Source organism: Lemur catta, chromosome 7 (assembly GCF_020740605.2).
Source record: "Lemur catta isolate mLemCat1 chromosome 7, mLemCat1.pri, whole genome shotgun sequence".
NCBI lineage: Eukaryota > Metazoa > Chordata > Mammalia > Primates > Lemuridae > Lemur > Lemur catta.
Window position 1 is genome coordinate 25,748,934 of NC_059134.1, and position 21,219 is coordinate 25,770,152.

The window sequence follows — 21,219 nt, forward strand, 5'->3', positions numbered from 1 at the left end:
TTAGGAGAATGGTCTCCAGTTACATCCAGGTTGTTACAAAAGGTATTAGTTTGCCATTTTTTATGGCTGAGTAATACTCCATGGTATACATATACCACATTTTATTAATCCACTCATGTATTGATGGGCACTTGGGTTGTTTCCACATCTCTGTGATTGTGAATTGTGCTGCTATAAACATTTGAGTGCAAGTGTCTTTTTTATAAAACGTCCTTTTTTCCTTTAGGTAAATACTCAGTAGCAGGATTGCTGGATCCAATGGCAGGTCTACTTTTAGTTCTTTGAGGTATCTCCATACTATTTTCAGTAGAGGTTGTATTAGTTTGCAATCCCACCAACAGTATATGAGTGTTTCTATCTTTGTGCATCCATGCCAGCATTTGTTGTTTCGGGACTTTTGATAAAAGCTATTCTCACTGGAGCTGAGTGATATCTCATTGTGGTTTTGATTTGCATTTCCCTGACATTGAGCACTTTTTCATATGTTTATTGGCCATTAGTCTATTTTCTTTTGAAAAGGGCAACAAATTTTTAAAAATTAGTCTGGCATAGTGGCGCACACCTATAGTCCCTGCTACTTGGGAGGCTGAGACAGGAGGATCACTTGAGCCCAGGAGTTTGAGGTTGTTGTGAGCTAGGCTGACGCCATGGCACTCTACTCAGGGCAATGAAGTGAGAATCTGTCCCCCCCAAAAATAAATAAATAAAGATGGAGCTGAAATAACTCTTATCTAAGTAAAAAATAAAACAAAAACAAACACACTGACAAAAGTCTTAACATGTCTCACACCGTCACAAAAATTAATTTTCAATAGATCATAAACTTAGGCCAGGTGCAGTGGCTCATGCCTATAATCCCCACACTTTGGGAGGCCAAGGTGGGAAAAGTGTTTGAGCCCAGGAGTTCAAGACCAGCCTGGGCTACATAGTGAGACCCCATTTCTACAAAAAATAAAAAATTTAGTCAGGTGTGGTGGCATACACCTGTAGTGCCAGGTACTAGGGAGGCTAAGACAGGCGGATCACTTGAGCCTGAGACTTTGAGGTTGCAGTGAGTTATGATTGTATCACTGCTCTCTAGCCTGGGCAACAGGGAGATCCTATCTCAAAAAAAAAATAGGTTATAGACCTAAATCTAAAAGCTAATAATGATAAAGCTTATGGCAGAAGATATAGGAGAATATCTTTGTGATATTGAGTAGCAAAGATTTTTTAGAAAGCGCCCAGAAAACACTAACTATAAATAAAGAGTTGATAAAAATGAACCTTGTCTTAGTCTGTTCTCTGTTGCTAAAACTGAAGACCTGAGACTGTGTAATTTATAAAGAAAAGAAATTTAATTTTTATAGTTCTGGAGGCTGCAAAGTTCAAGGTTGAGAGGCCACATCTGATGAAGGCCTTCTTACTGCATTATAACGTGGCACAAGGCAGCACATGGCAAGAGGGCAAGAGTATGTCAGCTCAGGTGTCTCTTCCTCTTGTTATTTTTTTTTCTTCCTCTTGTTATTAAGCCACCATCCTAATTACCTCCCAGGGGCCCCACTTCCAGATGCCATCAACATATGAATTGGGAGATGAAATTTGGGGGACACACTCAAACCATAATAGACAATTTTTTAAATTTCTGTTCATCCTAAGACCCATTAAGAAAATGAGTAGGTAAGACAGACAGAGAATAAGCATTTGGAAGACATAGCTGATGAAGCATTTGTGCCCAGAATATAGAAATAGCTGCTATGAATCTATAATAAAAAGACCAATGACCCAAAAAAAAAAAAACTGGGAAAAGGTTTAAACAAGCACTTCACAAAGAAAGATCTATAAGTAGCCAATAAACACATGAAAAAGAGCTCAAAATCACTAGCCATCAGGGAAATGAAAACCACAATGAAATACCATTACACCCTTATTAGAATGGCTAAAATTTAAAAAACTGGTAACACTAAATGTTGGTGAGGATATGAAGCCACAGGAACTCTCATAGCTTATCGGTGGGAATTTAAAATGTACCACCACTTTGAAAATCAGTCTAGCAGTTTCTGATTAAGGGTACACCTGCCTATGACCCAGTTATTCAACTCCTAGGTTTTACTTAAGAGAAATAGAAGCATATACACAAAAAGACTTGTACAAAAATGTTCACAGCAGCTTTATTCATAATACCCTAAAACTGGAAACAACCCAAATGCCTATCAACAAAAGAATGGATGAACAAATCATGGTATAGCCATAACTGAGTTCCACGTATCAATGAAAAGGAACAAACTACCGTTACATGCAACAGCATAAGGGAACCTCAAAATCATTATACTGAGTGAAAAAGCCAGACACAGTGGCATGCATGCAATAAAAATTCATTCACAGGAAGTTCTAGAACTGGGAAAACTAGTCATTGATGAAAGAAATCAGAACGGCATTTGTCCCTGTGGGTGGAGGGGACGGGAATGAACTGGAGAGGAAATTAGGGTCCTTTCTGAGGCAATGTAAATCTCTGATATCTTGATAGAGATACAGATTATACGAGTGCATGTAATTATCAAAACTCATAGGTCTGTACACGCAAGATCTGTGCATTTGATATACATAGATTATACCTGAATCAGAAAAAAAGTTTTGAGAAGTAAATTGAAAAACAATTACGAAACTACTTTAACAAAACGAGCACAGTAAAGTCTATTATTAAGAGAAATCAAAATAAATCCGGGACCTATTGATATTGAAGACTTTGTAAGAATCAGGCAAAAGGAGGAAGAGAGAGAGGTGGTAATTGTCAGAGTCATCATTTTTTGCTGGCTTACTAAGAACTCTGCTAACCACTTCACAGGCATGTCCTCATATAAAAGCCCCCTTATAAATTTAAGATATCGAGGCTTTTTTTTTATCTCTTTAAAATTTCAGATAATAAGTAGTGGATCTCTGGCTAAATCTACTATGAACATTATCACTAACAAATGTGAACCATAGGAAAAAATACCTATTACCATTTTGGGGTTCAGCAACTTTCATAAAATATGTACTGTGATCTATGACAATTCTTAAAACATCTTAATTCCGTGCAACTCATATTTCTAGACTATTTGCCCCTCACAATGTACGTGGGGGGCTAAAAAGCATAATTTGCCTAATAAATATTTTATCTCAGGCTAACAGCTAAATTGAATCCAGCACAACTTCCCTGAGTCTCAAGAATATAACCTCTCCTAGGCTTCTGCATGAACTGCAGGTGGTTTTAAAATAAGGTAGCAACAGAGAGGGGGTGGTGCTATGTGGCCAAATAGAAACCCCCAGTGATCATCTTCTCTCTGCATAAACCCCAAATTCAACAACTATCCACACAAGCAAGCACCTATAGAAGAACTAAAAATCAGATGAGCGATCATACTAGCTGGTTTTAACATTATTCAAAGAAAGCGGCACAGAAGAGGGCAGAAAAGACAACCTTGCATTGCCTACGCCACCCCACCACCTCCCGCAGCAGTGCCGGCCAGCACACCTCGTGAAAAGACCTGTGTGCTCTAGAGAGAGAGAGTGAAGTGATTGTGGGACTTTGCACTGAAACTCAGGGCCATCCTGGCACAGGGGAACACAGCACAGGGCAGAATTTTGCTGGTGCCCACGAAAGAAGCATTTAGACCAGGCCAGCCAGAGGGAAACCCTCTGCCCTGAAAGCTGAGTTCTGGCTAGCCCCACCACCGGCTGACAAAAAGCAGCCTGGGAACTAGACTGAACCCATGAGGCAGTTGGGCCACAAAGGCTGCTGTCCTTGGGTAATTCCTGCAGCTGTGCTGGCTCGGAGCCACTGGACTTGAGGTGCATGTGACCCAGTGAGACGACAGCAGTGGTGGCCAAGCCAGTGCCTGTGTCACCACTCCCCCAACTACAGGCAGTACGGCTCCGGGAGTCTCCTTCCACTTGCAGAAAGGAAAGGGAAGAGCTCAGAGGATTTTGTTTTGCAACTTCAGTACTAGCTCAGCCACCGTAAAATAAAGTACCAAGCAGACCCCAGAAGCCCTTGCGTCTAGGCCTTCATTCCTGGATGGCATTTCTAGACCTACCCTGGGCCAGAAGGGAACATGCTGCCTTGAAGGGAAGGACCCAGTCCTGGCAGGATTCACCACCTGCTGACTAAAGAGCCCTTGGGCTTTGAATAAACATCAGAGGTAGCCAGGCAACAGTCACCACTTGATCCCAGGCGTTTGAAGTTGCCATGAGCTAGGCTGACGCCAGGGCACTCTAGCCCAGGCAACAGAGTGAGACTCTGTCTCAAAAGAAAGGAAAGAAAGAAAAAGAAACTGTGGTACATATACACACTGGAATATTATATAGCCACAAAAAGAATGAAATACTGCCATTTGCAACAACATGGATGGAACTGGAGAACATTATGTTAAGTGAAATAAGCCAAGCACAGAAAGACAATTCTTGCATGTTCTCACTCATATGTGGAGCTAGATATTAAAGACAATTGATCTCATGGAGTCAGAGAGTAGAATTATGTTACCAGAGGCTGGGAATAGTAGGGGAACAGGGGATAAAGTGGGGGTGGTTAACGAGTACAAAAATAAAATTAGATAGAATGAACAACATTGGATAACACAACAAAGTGACTATAATCAACAATAAGTTAGGGTATAAAAAAAATAAGGCAGCAAGAGGAGAAAAGGGCAAGAGTGGTTCTTACCACATCCAATACAGCATGGACGAATAGGTCAAGGTAGACGGTGGTGGTCTCTGTCCAGTCATGAACTGGTCTCACTTCCTTGTGATATTTCTGTAATAGCTGCTTAGTGAGATGATGGAGAACAGAATTCCTGGGATGAGGTGCATCTATGGCTAGAATTCCTGGAAAAGAAAACTATCACTGTGAAGATGAATGTAAGAGGAACTGAACATGTTAAGACTGCTTAGGGCTCAGTGGCTCTTAGTAGAATATAGGTTTCGGCTCACCCCAGTCTGCATGAATTCACAGCCAGCTGGTAGGGTCTCGACAAACACTTATTTTAAAGTAACCTAATGGCCTCAGTGTCCAGTGGAGAAATCTCATTGTAAAGATAAATAAATCAACCCCATCTCCAAGGCTGCAAACCACATCCACAATTCTGTTTTACAGCAATCATGCATCTTGGAGACAGAATCCTTTTTTTATTCCTGTATTACCGGCTCTTGGCCTAGAGAGGAAACCCATCTATACACTTAGCCAAAACTCAACTCCTGCCTTGGTTTTTCTTTTGATTGTTCATTTGTAATTCAGCAATTAAATATTATAGAACACCCAAGCAAAAACATGGGCAAATCAGTGAACCCAAAGATCTGTATGTATTTCTAGATAACGGGATTGAGATTCCAATTCATATTTTGCTCCTCAAAAATCTCTTTTCTCACTTTGTCTGTCTTTAAATAAAATGCACTTGTCAGAAAATGAGATCTTTGTTTTGGGGAAATTCTCTCTGGTTCCGGGGAACAACTATTTCTTGTGACCCAGGCATCTTGATGCGCAGAGGAGCCGTGATTGGTGTTGAGTCAGGGCAGGCCAGAGGGAAGGAAGTGAGAGAAATGAGCACTGGCAATTGGAAGTGACAAATTTCTGAGGGCTTTCTCTGAATTGCAAAAGGATATTTTGTTCACAATCTTTGCCAGCCCTTAGGGGATACAAAGCCTCACTAAGTCATTGGACCGAAGCAAATTGCACACCTCCTGATACAGCGCGAGAGCGAAACCTATCTGTACTGTCCTGCGTGTGAATGTGCCTGGGCTCTCAGTGGTTTTGATGGCTATTTTGATGAGCTGCTGAAGGTATGAGGGATCCAGCAGGAAACTGTAAATGAGATCGCTTCTCCCGGTGCGACAATCCTGTTTATACCCATTTCTTTATGAATGATGTCATGTCACTTGCCGCCACGGGCAGCAATTTCTATGATTTAACAATGTCAGTGTGACCAAAATGCTAACAATGAGGCTGGAGGTGCCATGCCGGACGCCTTGTGGGCAGTGGAATATTCACTTTCATTACCATCAGAACCGGGAATCTAATGAGCATTTTAACTCCCTAACTATTCACCCAAGAAGACGCCTAAAATGGTGTTAGCTATTCAGGCGTGCGGGACTAAGGTGGGTGGCTTGCGTCAGGCATCATTTGTAGGGATTTTATGAACTGTTATTGTCAAAAAGTGTGCTGTGAATCTCTCTACCTGAGAACATTTCTGGCTGGTGTACCCCAGGGGAGGGAAGTCAGGAGCACGAAGCAAAGCTGGCCCAGTGCTTTTCCTGCAAAGTTTGCTCTGGGCAGCTTCACTTTTACCTCGCTTGGAAGCTCCCAATTCAAGTCTCAGTTGGGGAAACAATGAAATGTGCATGTTTCAATACAGGAAACTACCTGACCCAGAGTTAAAACATAATTCTGTGTGTTCCCTGCACCCCTGCTCATAAAGACTCAAATTCCTCTCTGCTGTCTTTTCTAGGAAACTATCTATAGGTTCCCCATGGATACACACATGTTTTCTAGAATGTGTCAAAGTCTTTGGTTAAAAAGAGAAAGTTCTGGAAGCTAGGACTAGGAATAAAAGCAACGACAGAAGAAAAATAATAAGCAAAGGGAAATGGACTTAAACCAAAAGGGGGAAGGAATTCTTTGTTTAAGATGGGAAGAAATAATAAATTGCATTTCTACTATGAATGCAAATTTGCCTGAGGAGAAAGATCAATTACAGGAGAGAGATTAAGGATTTAAGTGACCATTAATTAACAGTAAATTATGCCCCTTGAAAGCTAATGTGACATTCACACAAGCACTAAATGACTCACAGTTCAGTGATGTTTCAACAGACGCTGATGGAAGCTATCAACAGACCCAGAAAAGATTCCTCACTAACACTGCCTCCTTGCATGCTAATAGTCAGTTTCAAATAATTCACTTGTAAGATTTCTGGGAAAGTAGAATGTGTTAGGGACTGAGCTGTGAAGCCCTTATAGGTGAAGAGAGATTAAAAAAGAAGGTAAGACTACAATAAAATTATTCCTCTGTTTTCCTTGTTTTAATGAGTTACTCTGTCACATGCACCTATCAAAGTGTTCGGGGCACTTTAAAGAAAAGAGCTATTCTTGCTTTAGTTATATTAATACATTTATCTGAGAGGTTACAAGGAAATACTGAATTCCTAATACTAACTGAATACTTCCTATATGGTGGGCACTAGGCTAAGCCCTTCACATGAATGATCTCTAATGTTCACAGCAACCTTATGAGATAGGTACTCTATGGTCCTAGGAGGAATGCACTGTTAATGCAGGTGAGAGACTATACACATAGGTAGGTTAGTACTGCCCAAGGTCATGCAACTTGCAAGTGGAGGAGCTGGAATTGAAACGCAGCTGGAGTTTAAACACAGTTGATCTGGATCCAAAGCCCAAGCTCTTAATCATGACACTACACTGACCTGGCTCCCTCGGGTTATTAGGAACAGCAGTGAGTAACCCTTCCAAAGGATAACTGACATGTTGTATGGTGTACGTTATTGGACAGAAACAGCCAGTGTTGTTTTCTCTGCATGTATGTGTTTTCCAGTTAATAATATCTTACACATGCATTGCACCTTACAAATTCACAATACTATCTTATTTTACCTTCATGAATATTCAAAATAACAGTTAACTTACAGAGAAACTGAATCTCTAAGAGATTAATTGACTTGCCCAGGGTCACGTGGCTGGTGAGTGGTGAAGCGGGACCTAGACGGTTGGCCTCATCCGGGCCTCCTCCAGCCCCGCGCACTGCCTCCTGGGAGCAGCCGTGCATTGGTGATTGGTATAATGCTCTTATATTTACAAATCGTCTTGATTTGTAACTATAATAAAATTTGTAAATATAGTAAAACCCAGTAAAATTCCAAAAGGCAGATTTTTCTGTAACAAATGTCCTCAGTATGATGTATGGTAAAGCACTGGTTATTAGACACTATTAAAACAATTTTTCTGCTACATTTAGAACCAAAATCATGCATAATACAAAACATTAGAAAGAGATATCATTAAGAAGAATTTCTTCTGTTTTCTTACCTTCATTTTTCTATTTTATCTTACTTTAATGTTCACAATTATTTTCTGCTAAAAAACCCATTTGGCATTTAATGAAATTTCCTCCTTTTTTATTTTTATAATTAAGATACGCTTTTATCCTTTACATTCAACAACCAGGAGTTTTATACTTTAATGATAAGTGGCTATTTTTCTTCTCTACCCAATAAAAAAATCATTTCCAACTCCTTGGCTACCAAATTCCTAACTCATCTCTGTAATTGACTCATTCCACTTCCAGTTACATTTTAAAACTTGAGAATTTAGATATGAGCTCTAGGAGAGCCCTCAAGAAACGCGGTGTTGGGAAATAGCAGCATAAACATAAATTCTTGATTTGTGCACATTTTCTAAGAATCCATTGTATCCTAACTAAAATGGTTCAATTCAGTAGAATTAATACTGGCACCATGGAAGTATAGTTTCAGAAATTTAGAAGAGATACATTAGTTTCTAAAGTGTTTTTAAGAGGAATTGTGTATTCAAAATTTGCAAGTTTGTAGTACCTGTCTTTAGAGATACACTCATCACCTATATAGATTTTGTATGACTGGATGTTAAAGCCTCTAATACCAAAACGATATACACATGTCTGTAGTCGTGACAAATCCAAAAGACTCTTTCTCTGGGCTGCTGAAAAGCTTATAATGAAGCCCAGATTATTTTGGATAATGAAAATATATTATCCACACATAAAAGTAAATTTGGAAAAGAATGCCCCAAACTCTCAATGTAAATGACTGCAGAGAGCTTGATTTCTAGCAAAGCAGAGATTTATCAAGCAATTATAACATTGCAGAGCATATTTCGGCTATGTGTAAAAAGCCCCACAGTGTGACACTTTATATATGTGTTTCTATTATGTAACTATAGGAACAAAGTCAGAAACAGATCATTGATCTCCGTGTAGCTTCCCAGGACTGAGATTTTACAGATGAATAAAACAAACATGAGGAGTTCTATAGCACAATGTACAAAAATGTTGTCTCTAGCTTCTAAGAATCAATACTCAGTGCCTACTGAAATCATAAAAAGGACTCACCCGAGGCAGCCACCAGGATGCAGGGCCACAGAGGGGCCATCACACTTGCCAGCACTCCTGGTCAGGTCCCAAAGAGGAGAGTGAAAACTTGCCTACCAGGTGGAATGCCGCTCAATTTTCCGAACAGGGTTCCTCTCTACTCCGTTCCTCTCTGTTTGACAGTTTGTGCTATCCTTACTGGTGCTATTTGTAAATATTCAGTGGGACCAAAGGCAATACCAGCACCGTGCAAATGTTTTGGAATTGATGCCATCATGAAACCCCTTAGCTTCTCCCTTTGGTTCTGCCCCAGGATCAGATCGTGGCCAACATTTCCATTTCCCTGACAGAAGATAGCTAAGTGAATAATGTAATCTAAGAGGAGCCCCTAAGGAGAGGAAATTCCACACTAATATGATTTCCTTTACAGCCTTTACCTAAGGCAGTGTTCTTGCTGACATTCAGGACACTAATTTCATTAATAATTGAAATCCAAATAGCTGTTCTAAATCAGACTTATGCAGTAACATCTTTAGCATTTAAAAATGGTTATTGGACTCTTGAATTACACAAAGGTAATGGAAACCTGGTATTGTTTAATGAAGAACAACTGCAAACAATACAATGGGAAAAGTGCTCTTTGTTTCTCCTTAGCCTCTTTAATTAAAAGAAGCATTGATTTTTGATAAATAGGAGTGCTTCTTAAATTTTTGCTGCCCACAATTCAGAGAGTAACTACCTAAGAAAGGATGATTCTAGGCTTATTGAAGATGAGAACTACTAAAGTTTAACATCATTCAATAAAAGTTTTTTTCACTTTTTGATTGAATACCCATTCACTCTTCATTACTAAGGAAAAAGGGTGCGTAATTCTATGCAACAACTCTATTTTCCACTGGTAGACCTGCAGATGCTCTAGAAACCAAAACCAAATTCCATACCTTTTCCAATATCTGCCTGCTTTTTTATATAATTGTGATTGTGGAGGCAAAAGTTTTGAGGTAAATTCTCACAGAACAAAATGAGACAGGAAAAGTACATATTTGATTCCTATTCTCTTAATCACTCAGTCCCTTTGTTTAAAATCCATGAAGTTCTCCATCTAATTTTAATCTACCGATAAAATGTGGTCTGATTGCTTTTTCTCTGTTGGTAAAGGGAGTTATAAATAACTCCCTTCAGGGAAAGGGAGAAAGCTAGGGTGAACTCGGTGGCGTTGAGTTGGTTTTGGAAGTGTCAGTGTGAGCCCATGTTTTTTAGTATATAAAGCTCAATGCAGAAATAAATACAAACGTAAATGTGTGTGCACACATGTTCACGTACATACGTATCTTCCACATACATTCCACAGCTCTTTCCACTAGAGGGCCTAGGAGAGTGACACCCCAATAGTAACGAGCACACGCGGCACTCAGATCTTAGTTTCTAAATGCCATCTTCATCCAAAAGGAAGAAATGGTGAAGTGAACGATTTCAGAGCTGAGGAAAAGTATGAGAAGAGTCTAGAACATCCTGTTGTACCAGAAAGTAAAGAAGAATTAAAAGAATGACGGGAACATGATAAAAGGACATAGGAGTCAGCTTGAAGGGGCTTCCACTGGCCACATATGGGGCAATTTGAGCATCAAAATCAATAATGATCATGTCAAATTATAATCCACTAAATAAAATAATAATCTGCAAATCCATATTGATTTAAATAAATAAAAGGGCCAGGCATAGTGGCTTATGCCTCCTAGCACTCAGGGAGGCCAAGGAGGGAGGATCGCTTGAGGTCAGGAGTTCGAGACCAGCCTCAGCAAGAGCAAGACCCTGTCTCTACTGAAAATAGAAAGAAATTAGCCAGGCAACTAAAATAGAAAAAATTAGCCGGGTGTGGTGGCGTTTGCCTATAGTCCCAGCTACTTGGGAGGCTGAGGCTGGAGGATCACTTGAGACCAGGAGTTTGAGATTGCTGTGAGCTAGGCTGACGCCACAGCACTCTAGCCTGGACAACAGAGCGAGACACTGTCTCTAAATAAATAAATAAGCGATTGGGAAGAAGAGAAGCTTTTTCTTAAATTAGAATGCCAACTAATAAATGTAGAAGGGATGATGGAACTGGTGTATAATTAATTCACCCAGAAAACATCCATGGATGCTAAAACTAGTTGGTTGAAGTTTGATGAGGAACAGGACATTTATACAAAATACTTATTAATTACAAAGATTTTTTTAAAAAACAAACTTTTCACGGGAGAAAGCTGGTGGCAACACCCTAATCAAATAATGAAAGTTAACGTCACCAGTAATGGAAACTGTGTGCCACGAGATAGGATTAATTGAGAAGACACAGGAGCTCTTCTGGTACAGTCTTGCCAAAAGTTCATACCTTGATTCTATTCAGGAAGAAACACCAGACAATCCCATATCGTGGAACACACAAAAGAGCAGGCATGTAATCTTCAAAAGTGCCAAGATTACGAAAGTTAAGGAAAGACTGAGGAACTATATCAAACAAAAGGAGACTAAAGAGACATGACAACCCAGTGCAACGTGGAATCCCAAAGGTTGTATCCTTTTGTTATAAAGAACATTCTGGGGAGAATGGGTGAAACTCGGATGAGGTATGTGGATGAGATGATAGTATGTAGCAATGTTGATTTCCTGATTTTGATTGTATCAGATTCTACAAAAGAACGTCCTTGTTTGTATTCAAGGGTGAAGGCACATCATGTAGGTAATTCACTCTCAAATAGTTGTGTGGGGCAGTGGAGGAAGTTCTTTCTACTATTCTTCCAATTATGCTGCACATTTAAAAATATTCTAGAAGAAAAACAAATTTATTTATTTATTTGAGACAGTGTCTGGATCTGTTGCCCGGGCTAGAGTGCCGTGGCATCAGCCTAGCTCACAGCAACCTCAAACTCCTGGGCTTAAGCAATCCTCCTGCCTCAGCCTCCGTAGTAGCTGGGACTACAGGCATACGCCACCATGCCCGGCCAATTTTTTCTATATATATTTTTAGTTGTCCAGATAATTGCTTTCTGTTTTTAGTAGAGATGGGGTCTTGCTCTTGCTCAGGCTAGTCTCAAACTCCTGACCTCGAGCGATCCTCCCACCTCGGCCTCCCAGAGTGCTAGAATTACAGGCATCAGCCACCTCGCCTGGCCGAAAAACAAATTTAAATGTAACCTGGTAGAGGAACTCTGATACACAGTTATGGAAAGTTTATTTGAGAAATACCCTTTAGAGAGGGTTGAGCAGATAAACAGAGCTTTATCAAGAGATGAGCTCCCAGGGGATTAATCTGGCCCTCCAAATCTCAGCGTTTTCCATCAGTTCTTCAAATTGTCAGCTTCTACTTATGAGATGAATTAGGACAAGACAAAGGCAAACTACAGGCAGTAGCACTTTGGATGGGAAGGGAACACAGAAAGCTTCCCTTTATGTAAGGGTTTAATTGAGGTGATGATCAACATTGCATTCCGGCCACGCGTTTTAGTAAGCCATGACTCTAAGTCAAACCTTCTGGGACATGCTTCCTCCTCCCCCTTTTCCTTGCACTTTCTCATATGCCCATCTGTTACTGGAAGGCCATTGCTAATGATGTGTAATACAGGTACATTACGGCCTTCATTAGCTAACTTAACAACAGTCTGGTGCGTCTGCCCATTACAGCTCTTTATTGGCTGATGAATTCTGCCAAGATGGAAATGGTTTTGTGTGAGTGACTTGTCTTCAGAGCAGTTTACATACAGATGCTTCCTGCTCTCTTGTTGCTGGCCCTGCCCTGTACCGTCGGCTGGCTCCGATCTTTCTTTTTCTAACCTCACTGTTCTGTCTGAGTTCAGTTTGTGTACTCAGTACTTTTAGATTTGGTATCACCCCTCACCCCAACCTTTAATTTTTCATGAAACTACTCCCTTCTCACTCTCCTTAAATACAGCACTTTTCATCCAGAGAAAGATTTCTATTTGCATTGTTTCTGATAATTCCCCAGACATCTTTTTACGAAGGATGAACCTCATTTGGGTCCTTCTGGCAGATCAAAAACTTGGAATCATGATTGGCTGGGCATTTGCACATAACTAACATCACTTGGGCAAAAGAAACAAAGCCATAATTTGAGATTTGAATCTGCCATTCTCTGACAGCAGTTCAGGCCAGGCCCATCATTAAGAGAGTACCTAGAAATATATTTCTTTCAGAAGCCCCCACTTCATACCCCTAGGAGCCCTTTCTGCCTTATTTTCAAGTAAGATATGGTACATCTTAGATAGACCAATGTCTTTCGAAAGAAGCAAGGGGGGAGGGTTTATTATGCAAACATAATAAGGAAGTGTTTATTATGCAAACAGCAACTGAGTTATGTGTCCTTTAAGACTACTAAATAGTTTTTAATTACTGCTATATCAGTAAATCCCATAAATATGCAAATGCAATTAGTTCACAAAATAGGCCTTAAATATCTTTATTCCTCTCCAACAAAGTTCTTTGAAGTTAATCACTAACTCTCTTTGTTCACTCCCTTGGCAGTCGTGCTAAAATTGACAGGAATTTTGACAGATGTACATATTCAGGGGGAACCAAATTTTCTGAGCACATCTGGTCAGGCTGGAGGAAAAAAGCAGAAATGGACACTCCAGCCAAACTCAAACATTTAATGAGTAGAGTCCCGTGTGAAATTTCTGTTACTCCATCGGGTTGTCCTCTGAAATAAATATCAAGTGAACTACTGCGGCAGCACTTCAAGTCCAAAGACACACTCAGCATTTGATTTTCCTCTAGCTTAGAATTTCATTGTTAATAACAATGCACATTTTCTGGTCCTCCCAAAATAAATAAATAAGCAAAGGAATAGAGTCTTTTATGGTTCTGGCCTTTTGTAGTTTATGTGTCAAGGTTTTCTATAGGAAATCAGAGAGCATAAGAGATGAGGACCCAGGCCTTAGAGTCAGACACACCTCATTTTGCATCCCAGCTTTATCACTCACTAGATGCTTGTGGCCTTGGCCAAATTGCTTACTATTTCTAAGCCTTAGTTTTCATATCTGTAAAAAGGGTTTAATCAGCATTGGGTTAGTTTCCTTTGGCTGCATAGCAAATTACTACAAATTTAGCAGCTTAAAGCAGAACTCATCTATTATTATAGCTTACAGTCCTGTAGGTCCAAAGTTCAGGCACAACATGAATGGATTCTCTGCTCAGAGTCTCACAAGGCCAAAATCGTGGCCGGCTCTTACTGTATCAGAAGAGTCAACTGGGTACATCCCATCCCAACTCTGTGTTCACTTACATTAGGTTAGTTACTTGAAATCAGTCATGATGGAAGAATTTGCCACATGGAAATCAGCAAACACTACAAAATCAGGACCTCTCCCACCAGCTGGTTATAAGCCATCTACTAGACCACCACGGCCATTCCCTTGATCTTATACAGCCTCATACACACCTCCATTACAGCACTTATTCAGGTGTATTATGAGTATTTATTCACATTTCTCTCTTCTAGAATTCTATGAATACCTGGAAGGTAGAGCACTGTGGTCTTATTCATCTTTGTATCTCCAGCACAAAGCTCAGCACCTAGTGGGTGTTCATTAAATGTTTCAGAAGGATGGAAGGAAGAGAAGGAAGGAAGAATTGACAAATGGGCAGAAAAGAATTTGGGCATATACGAAAAAGAGGACATCAGGAGGAGTCCAGCTTTTTCACAGCCACGTCCAAGATGCGACCATTTCTCCACCCATCTCAATCTCACAAAGGATGGGTGAGAGTGCTGACTTGGGTTAGGGGCAAGATTGCTTTTATTTGCTTTTTTCCCAGAACCAGCAAGCAATCAGTGCAAAGGATAAACATGAAACAGAGGCAGATAGACCATGCTTCCCTGTGATTCTCGCAGAGGTGCCCAAAGCTCGGAGGTCTTACCGTCCCTGGGAGTAAGATATCTCCCAAACCAGAGGAAGATAGAACATAGAAGGAACTTGCTTCTGTTTCTGTTCTCAATTACACCGGTTCCAAGAAACTGCTTAGGCTACAATGTATGGCAGATAGTCTTGCTCAGTAAACTATGCTGTTCTGGCCTTCTGCACAGATTATGAGGCTTTTTTGTTTGTTTGCTTGTTTGAGACAGAGTCTTACTCTGTTGCCCTGAGTACAGTGCAGTGGCATCATCCTAGCTCATAGCAACCTGGGCTCAAGTGATCCTGTAACCTCAGCCTTCTGAGTAGCTGGGACTACAGGCATGCACCATGACGCCCCACTAATTTTTCTATTTTTAGTAGAGACAGGGTCTCGCTCTTGCTGAGGTTGGTCTCTAACTCCTGGGCTCAAGCGATCCTCCTGCCTTGGCCTCCCAGAGTGCTGGGATTACAGGCATGAGCCACCACGCCTGGCCAGATTACGGGCCTTAAAGTCTTGCTATACTGGCACTGGGGGATCTCCTCTGACCTGTGGCTCACTGTAGGGCCCCCAACTTTTCCACTTAAGCCCATTTAAGAGTTTTCTGTGGAGATGCTGGATACAATCACAGCAGCCAGTAAGATATTCTGGTTCAGGTCTACATTTCTGGATATTTTCATCTCTGCTACAGACTCAAGGTGGGGACAGGTCTTTGATCTTTTAGAGCTTTTTAAATTTATTCATTCATTTATCCATTCACTCTGTGGGGAATTGTGGTAAACACTGAGGATATAAAGATAAGAAAGACCAAGGTACTTGCAGTGGAGGAGCTAGATAAGATACATTTTGAGACAAGGAAAGAGATGACTACAGGTGGATAAACTGGAGAAGAAACAGGTACATAAGGGAGCCCAGACTTGAGGTGGCAGCAGGGAGGGGCTTCTCACAAATAGCATTTGTGCTGAGTACAGACAGTTAGCTGGGTGCGGGGAGGGCTGACGAGCTCCCAGCAGAAGGAATGGCATGTGAAAAGGCTGGATGTTGAGATGAGAGAGCATGGCGCTTTCCCGGGGGGCCGCAAGCCTCACTTTGTAAAATTGGGGGCAGATAAGTCCAGACTCACATGCATTGAATCAATTCACAAGTTCATTATACAAGTGTTGAGTGGGGGATAAAATAGGAAAGTGAAATATTGTATAAGTCTGTATAAGTGCTGTTATTACAAAGCTGTCTCCAAATGGCCTACGGCAATTATTCTAAAATGCACAACAGCTGTATTTGTCCCCTTTCTGCCATTGCTGAAATTTACACTGTCATTGCGCCAGGAGGAAGGCTTGGCACTAATAATAGGCTGGCTGAGTATGGCTGGAGTGTGACAGACCTCTAGTTAGAGACCTTAAAGACTGAGAGCAGAGGAGTGGGGAACTGTAAAGCTCCGAGAAAAGCCAAGTTCTCGGCTGTGAATATAGTCAGAGCGCCACCTTGTGGCAGCTGTCACACCTGCCTCAACGAATTCTGTGCAGCCCCAGAAAACAGCATATAACCCATTTTAAATTTAATTATACAGTGCACTTTTAGGTGATTTGAAAGTCATGCCATGCCTCTATTCACATCACCACTTTTTCCTTGCTCTTAATTTCCCTCTTTGGGTTCCCCAACACCAACCACTCCAACCCGCCCAGTCTGTTTCCACTGAGCTCACAGCTATCTACCAGTTCCTCCCTGCTTTCCTCCTTGCTGTCGCTCCTCCAAGCTCTTGGTCCCTGGGAGCTCCCAAGTTTCCTGGGAAACTGACTCAGTGACTTCTTTTTTTTTTTTTTTTGAGACAAAGTCTCATTCTGTTGGCTGGGCTAGAGTGCTGTGGTGTCAGCCTAGCTCACAGCAACCTCAGACCCCTTGGCTCAAGCAATCCTCCTGCCTCAGCCTCCCAAGTAGCTGGGACTACAGGTGTGCATCACCACGCCTGGCTAATTTTTTCTATTTTTAGTAGAGACAGTGTCTCACTTTTGCTCAGGCTGGTCTCAAACTCCTGAACTCAAGCGATCCTCCCACCTCAGCCTTCCAGAGCGCTAGGATTACAGGAGTGAGCCACCACTCCTGGCCTTAGTGACTTCTTAAGGAGTGACTTCCCTACTCTTTCCTAAGAGGGGGAATAAATAAAGTCTTGGTTCTCCACCTCTGAAAAGTTGTAAACAGTATGCTTAAAAGCCATATCAAATTTGACTATTGTCAAAATGTTAGGGGCAGAAAAACAAGTGAAAGGTAATGGAAATCAGAAAAACATGTGCAGAAAAACAATAAAGAGGAAATGGTTGCAGAAAAATAAAAAAAAGGGAACGGTTATTTCAGTCTTAAAGAATGGGGTAATTAGGCCATAGAACACTGACCACCAGGGAAGGAGAAAACACCATAAACGGTTATGGAACTTTCCCCACAGAACGTATAACATGACCTTTAAGTCAGTCCATACCTGGAAAGAATTCAGTCCCCAAAATAGTCATGTATAGTTATGAATAATTATAAGTAACCTTTACCTAAACTACTAACATATAAAGGAAAAACACAGAAGAAGATGGGGTCTTCTCCACTCCCGGAGACAGACCCATTTTCCCTTAGGAAATGTACTTTTGTTTTGCACCCTTAACCTTTCCTTACAATAAATTCTTCACTCTTATTTACTGAGTGTCTGTCATCCCTCTCTCTGCAGGGGCCAAGGCCTGCCATTTCTCCAAGCCTGAAGCCCAAGACCTGGGACAACGCTTCGAAGTCCAGCCGTGGACTAAACTGTGACAAGAAAGGATAAAATTTCATAAACATGACTATCTTAGATTGGGTTTCCCTGAATTAAACCTGCAATAAGGATTTGCGTACAAGTGATTTATTTTAGAAGTGCTCACAGTAGAAATCGGGAAGGAGAAAGAGTGGTTTTAGCCCAAACCCTCAGGGAAACTCAGTGAAAGTTACACAAGGGAGCCTGGCTGTCACACTCTCAATCATACCCTCAGTCCTTGGTGGGGCTGGGGTGGGTGGGAGGCGCAGGGAATGAACTTCTAGGTATTTCCCGCTCCTTTCCTGGGCAGACAAAGCTTTAGGAGTCCAAGGGAAGTCTTGGATGTGGCTTTTGAAGCAACAGCACACAGAAGCCAAGAGAGGGGAGCACCGAAACAGTAATAGGGGTCTGAAAAGATCTGGAAAGACCACTAAAGTTTTCCATTCCAGAGGCAGCAAAGATATATGGGAGGCATTAAGGTTCTTATTCCTCCAAAAGACAATGAAGTTCCAAGAAACCTGATGATCAACTTTTCAGAGCCCAATCATACAGAAATACAATTAACTATTTTCACATTAATACTACTCCTCTTGAAAAAAAGCTCTTCTTTCCCCAAAATACTTGGTGATGATTTTGCCATAAATAGCAGAGACACAGGGTTCCTAACTTGACCACATCTTTTAAGAATAAAATATGAGGCTGGGCACTGTGGCTCATACCTGTAATCCTAGCACTCTGGGAGTCTGAGGCAGGAGGATCGCTTGAGTTCAGGAGTTCAAGACCAGCCTGAGCAGGAGTGAGACCCTGTCTCTACAACAAATAGAAAAATTAGCCGGGCTTGGTGGTGTGCACCTGTAGTCCCAGCTACTGGAGAGGCTGAGACAAATGGCTCAGTTGATCCCAGGAGTTTGAGGTTGCAGTGAGCTGTGATAATGCCACTGCACTCTAGCCAGGGTGACAGCAAGACTCTGTCTCCAAAAAAAAAAAAAAAGACTAAAACATGAAATCATAAAGTCTGAAGTCTACGTTATACTACCGTGACATCTAAACAAGTAATCTGCAACTCTGGCAACACATCAGTATCATCTGGGGAGCTTAAAAACTTTTTTAAATGAGCTGGGCCCCACCTCTATAGATTCTGACATTATGGTATAAGGTGGGGACCGGGCACTAGCATGTGTCTGAACTCCTCAGGTGAGTCCGATATGCAGCCAGGTCTAAAAACCACAAGTCTAAATCAATGCAAATATTGATTTATTGTAGAAGGATGAAATGAATTTCCCTTCATTTGATTATTATTAAATTCAATTTTTTGGTTTGTTTTTTTTTTTTTTTGGTTTTTTTTTTTTTTTAGAGACAGGGTCTTGTTCTGTTGCCCAGGCTGGAGTGCAATGGCATGATCAAAGCTCATCATAACCTTGAACACCTAGGCTCAAGCTATCCTCCCCTCAAACTATTGTCCCACCTTGGCCTCCGGAAGCATGCTGGGATTACAGGTGTGAGCCACCATGCCCAGCCCTTAAATTCAATTTTGATGCTTATAAAAGGAACATTTTGGGATGTCTACCCTGTCTATGCTTCCCTTCTTGGAGAATTGCCTTTTTCTCCAGCTCCAGTGGACTCGTATGCACCATCATCCCACCCTGACAAAAGCCAATAGGACAAGGGAAAGATACCTGGTCCAAGTGGACCACTAGATTCTCTCCCAACACCTGGAACCAGGACACGAAGTCACTACCAGTGGTGCTGCAGCTGGGAAATGAGAAGTGCTGTGGACCCCAGACTGGGGTGCTGTCAATTTCCACCATTTCCACAGAGAAGCAAAGAACACTGGCTACAGAGAATGAGAAGAAAACAGACCCACGGAGAGAGGAAGGATGACAAGTCACATGTGGCCCCAGTCAAAGGGAGGAATAATTTCGGCTCTCTAGGAACTGGTTTCAGCAGTTGTGTGGTCCAGCTGCTTTCGCATAAGATTGCCCTGTGGCCTCCAAAAAAAAAAAAAAAACGCCCTACCTTCCAATTTTATTAACACTTAGAGCCACTTGTGGCGATTTCTGTTATTTGTGTGAACAAAAGTTGTCTAAAAAGGAATTTGGAGGAAAGCGACTTTATTCCAGTGAACAGTTAGCAAACCAGGGAAGGTGTGTGGCAGTGGTATTTACAGCAAAAGGTCCCACCTAGGTTCCCAATCAGGTCCGTTCATACAAATGAAGGATTGAAACTTACTTAGTTCTGATTGGTTGATATAGCTGACCCTGATTGGCCAAAGCAGGTGAGCTCTGATTAGTTGGTTTCCAAGCCCCAAACCGGAAGTCTCTGACAGATGTTTCATTCAAATGCTGGCGGGCAGCGGGCGGGGGCGGGGGGTGCCGATCTAGCCACAGTTTATCTCGGCACCTGCAACAGGAACTGCTTTGGCTTGATTGTGGAAAGAAAGGCTTGATTGTAGAAAAGTATCCTGTGATACTTTTACATCTTTTTCAGAACAGAGAGATGACTGCTCCCTCTGATAAGGAAAACCCCCATCTATTACTTGGCACAGCACCCACCTGAGACCCCCACCCCTCATGGAAGACCTGCATCAACATAACACTAACCTATTAGCTGGCGCATCAACTAATCTATTACCTGGCCCATCAGCATAACACTAACCTATTACCTGGTGCATCAGCTAATCTAGTACCTGGCGCATCAACATAATACTCACCTATTGCCTGACACATCAACTAACCTATTACCTTAGCCACCTGAGACCCCACCCCTCGGACCACCCCAACTTAATAAAAATGGAAAAAATCGGGTAGGCGGGGCTCAGAATTCGGTGGCGAGTCCCCTCCGAGCCTGCCGTCCAGTGAATAAACTTTGACTCTCCGACCCTCCGTGTGGTTTGTCCTCAGGACCACCCGCTGTAACACTTCCTGTAACACCTCAACCAGCCATGGCCACCTGGTTCTGTTTTAACTTTGAGCGCCTCAGTTAGCCATGGGGAGTCCATTTTGTCTGTACTGGGGGCCGTACTTTAACACTTGCAACTGAAAAGCCTTTGTTAAAACAATGGTAATTTGGCCAAGTGTGAAGTTTGTGCCAAAGCATATCTTTCTATTAGATAAAGTACAGTCATGCACCAAATAAGGACATTCTGGTTAACAACAAACCACATATACGATGGTGGTCCCATTAAGAGATTATAATACCACATACGAAATTGTAATGGAGCTGCCCTATATAGATGCGCCATTTTTTATCTTTTATGCCACATTTTTACTGTCTCTTTTATATGTTTAGATATGTTTAGATACACAAGTACTAACCATTGTGTTACAATTGCCTACGGTATTCAGTACAGTAACATGCCGTACAGGTTTGTAGCCTAGGAGCAATAGGATATACCATGTAGTCTAGGCGTCTAGTAGGCTGTACCATCTAAGTTTGTGCAAGTGCACTCCATGATGCTCACACAATGAAATTGCTT

General features: G+C 41.6%; 1 protein-coding gene across 1 annotated transcript in view; it reads right to left on the minus strand.

The window, feature by feature from the left end:
- HTR3B (5-hydroxytryptamine receptor 3B) overlaps positions 1-19,552 on the minus strand; it is a 43,474-nt gene extending 23,922 nt beyond the window's left edge. Inside the window, exons 1-4 of the mRNA XM_045556919.1 lie at positions 19,421-19,552; positions 17,974-18,046; positions 9,113-9,169; positions 4,682-4,842 (exon numbers count right to left, since the gene is read on the minus strand). Coding sequence (XP_045412875.1) covers positions 4,682-4,842; positions 9,113-9,169; positions 17,974-18,046; positions 19,421-19,552 — 423 coding nt within the window. The remainder of the gene's footprint in view (positions 1-4,681; positions 4,843-9,112; positions 9,170-17,973; positions 18,047-19,420) is intronic.
- Positions 19,553-21,219: the final 1,667 nt, after the last annotated feature.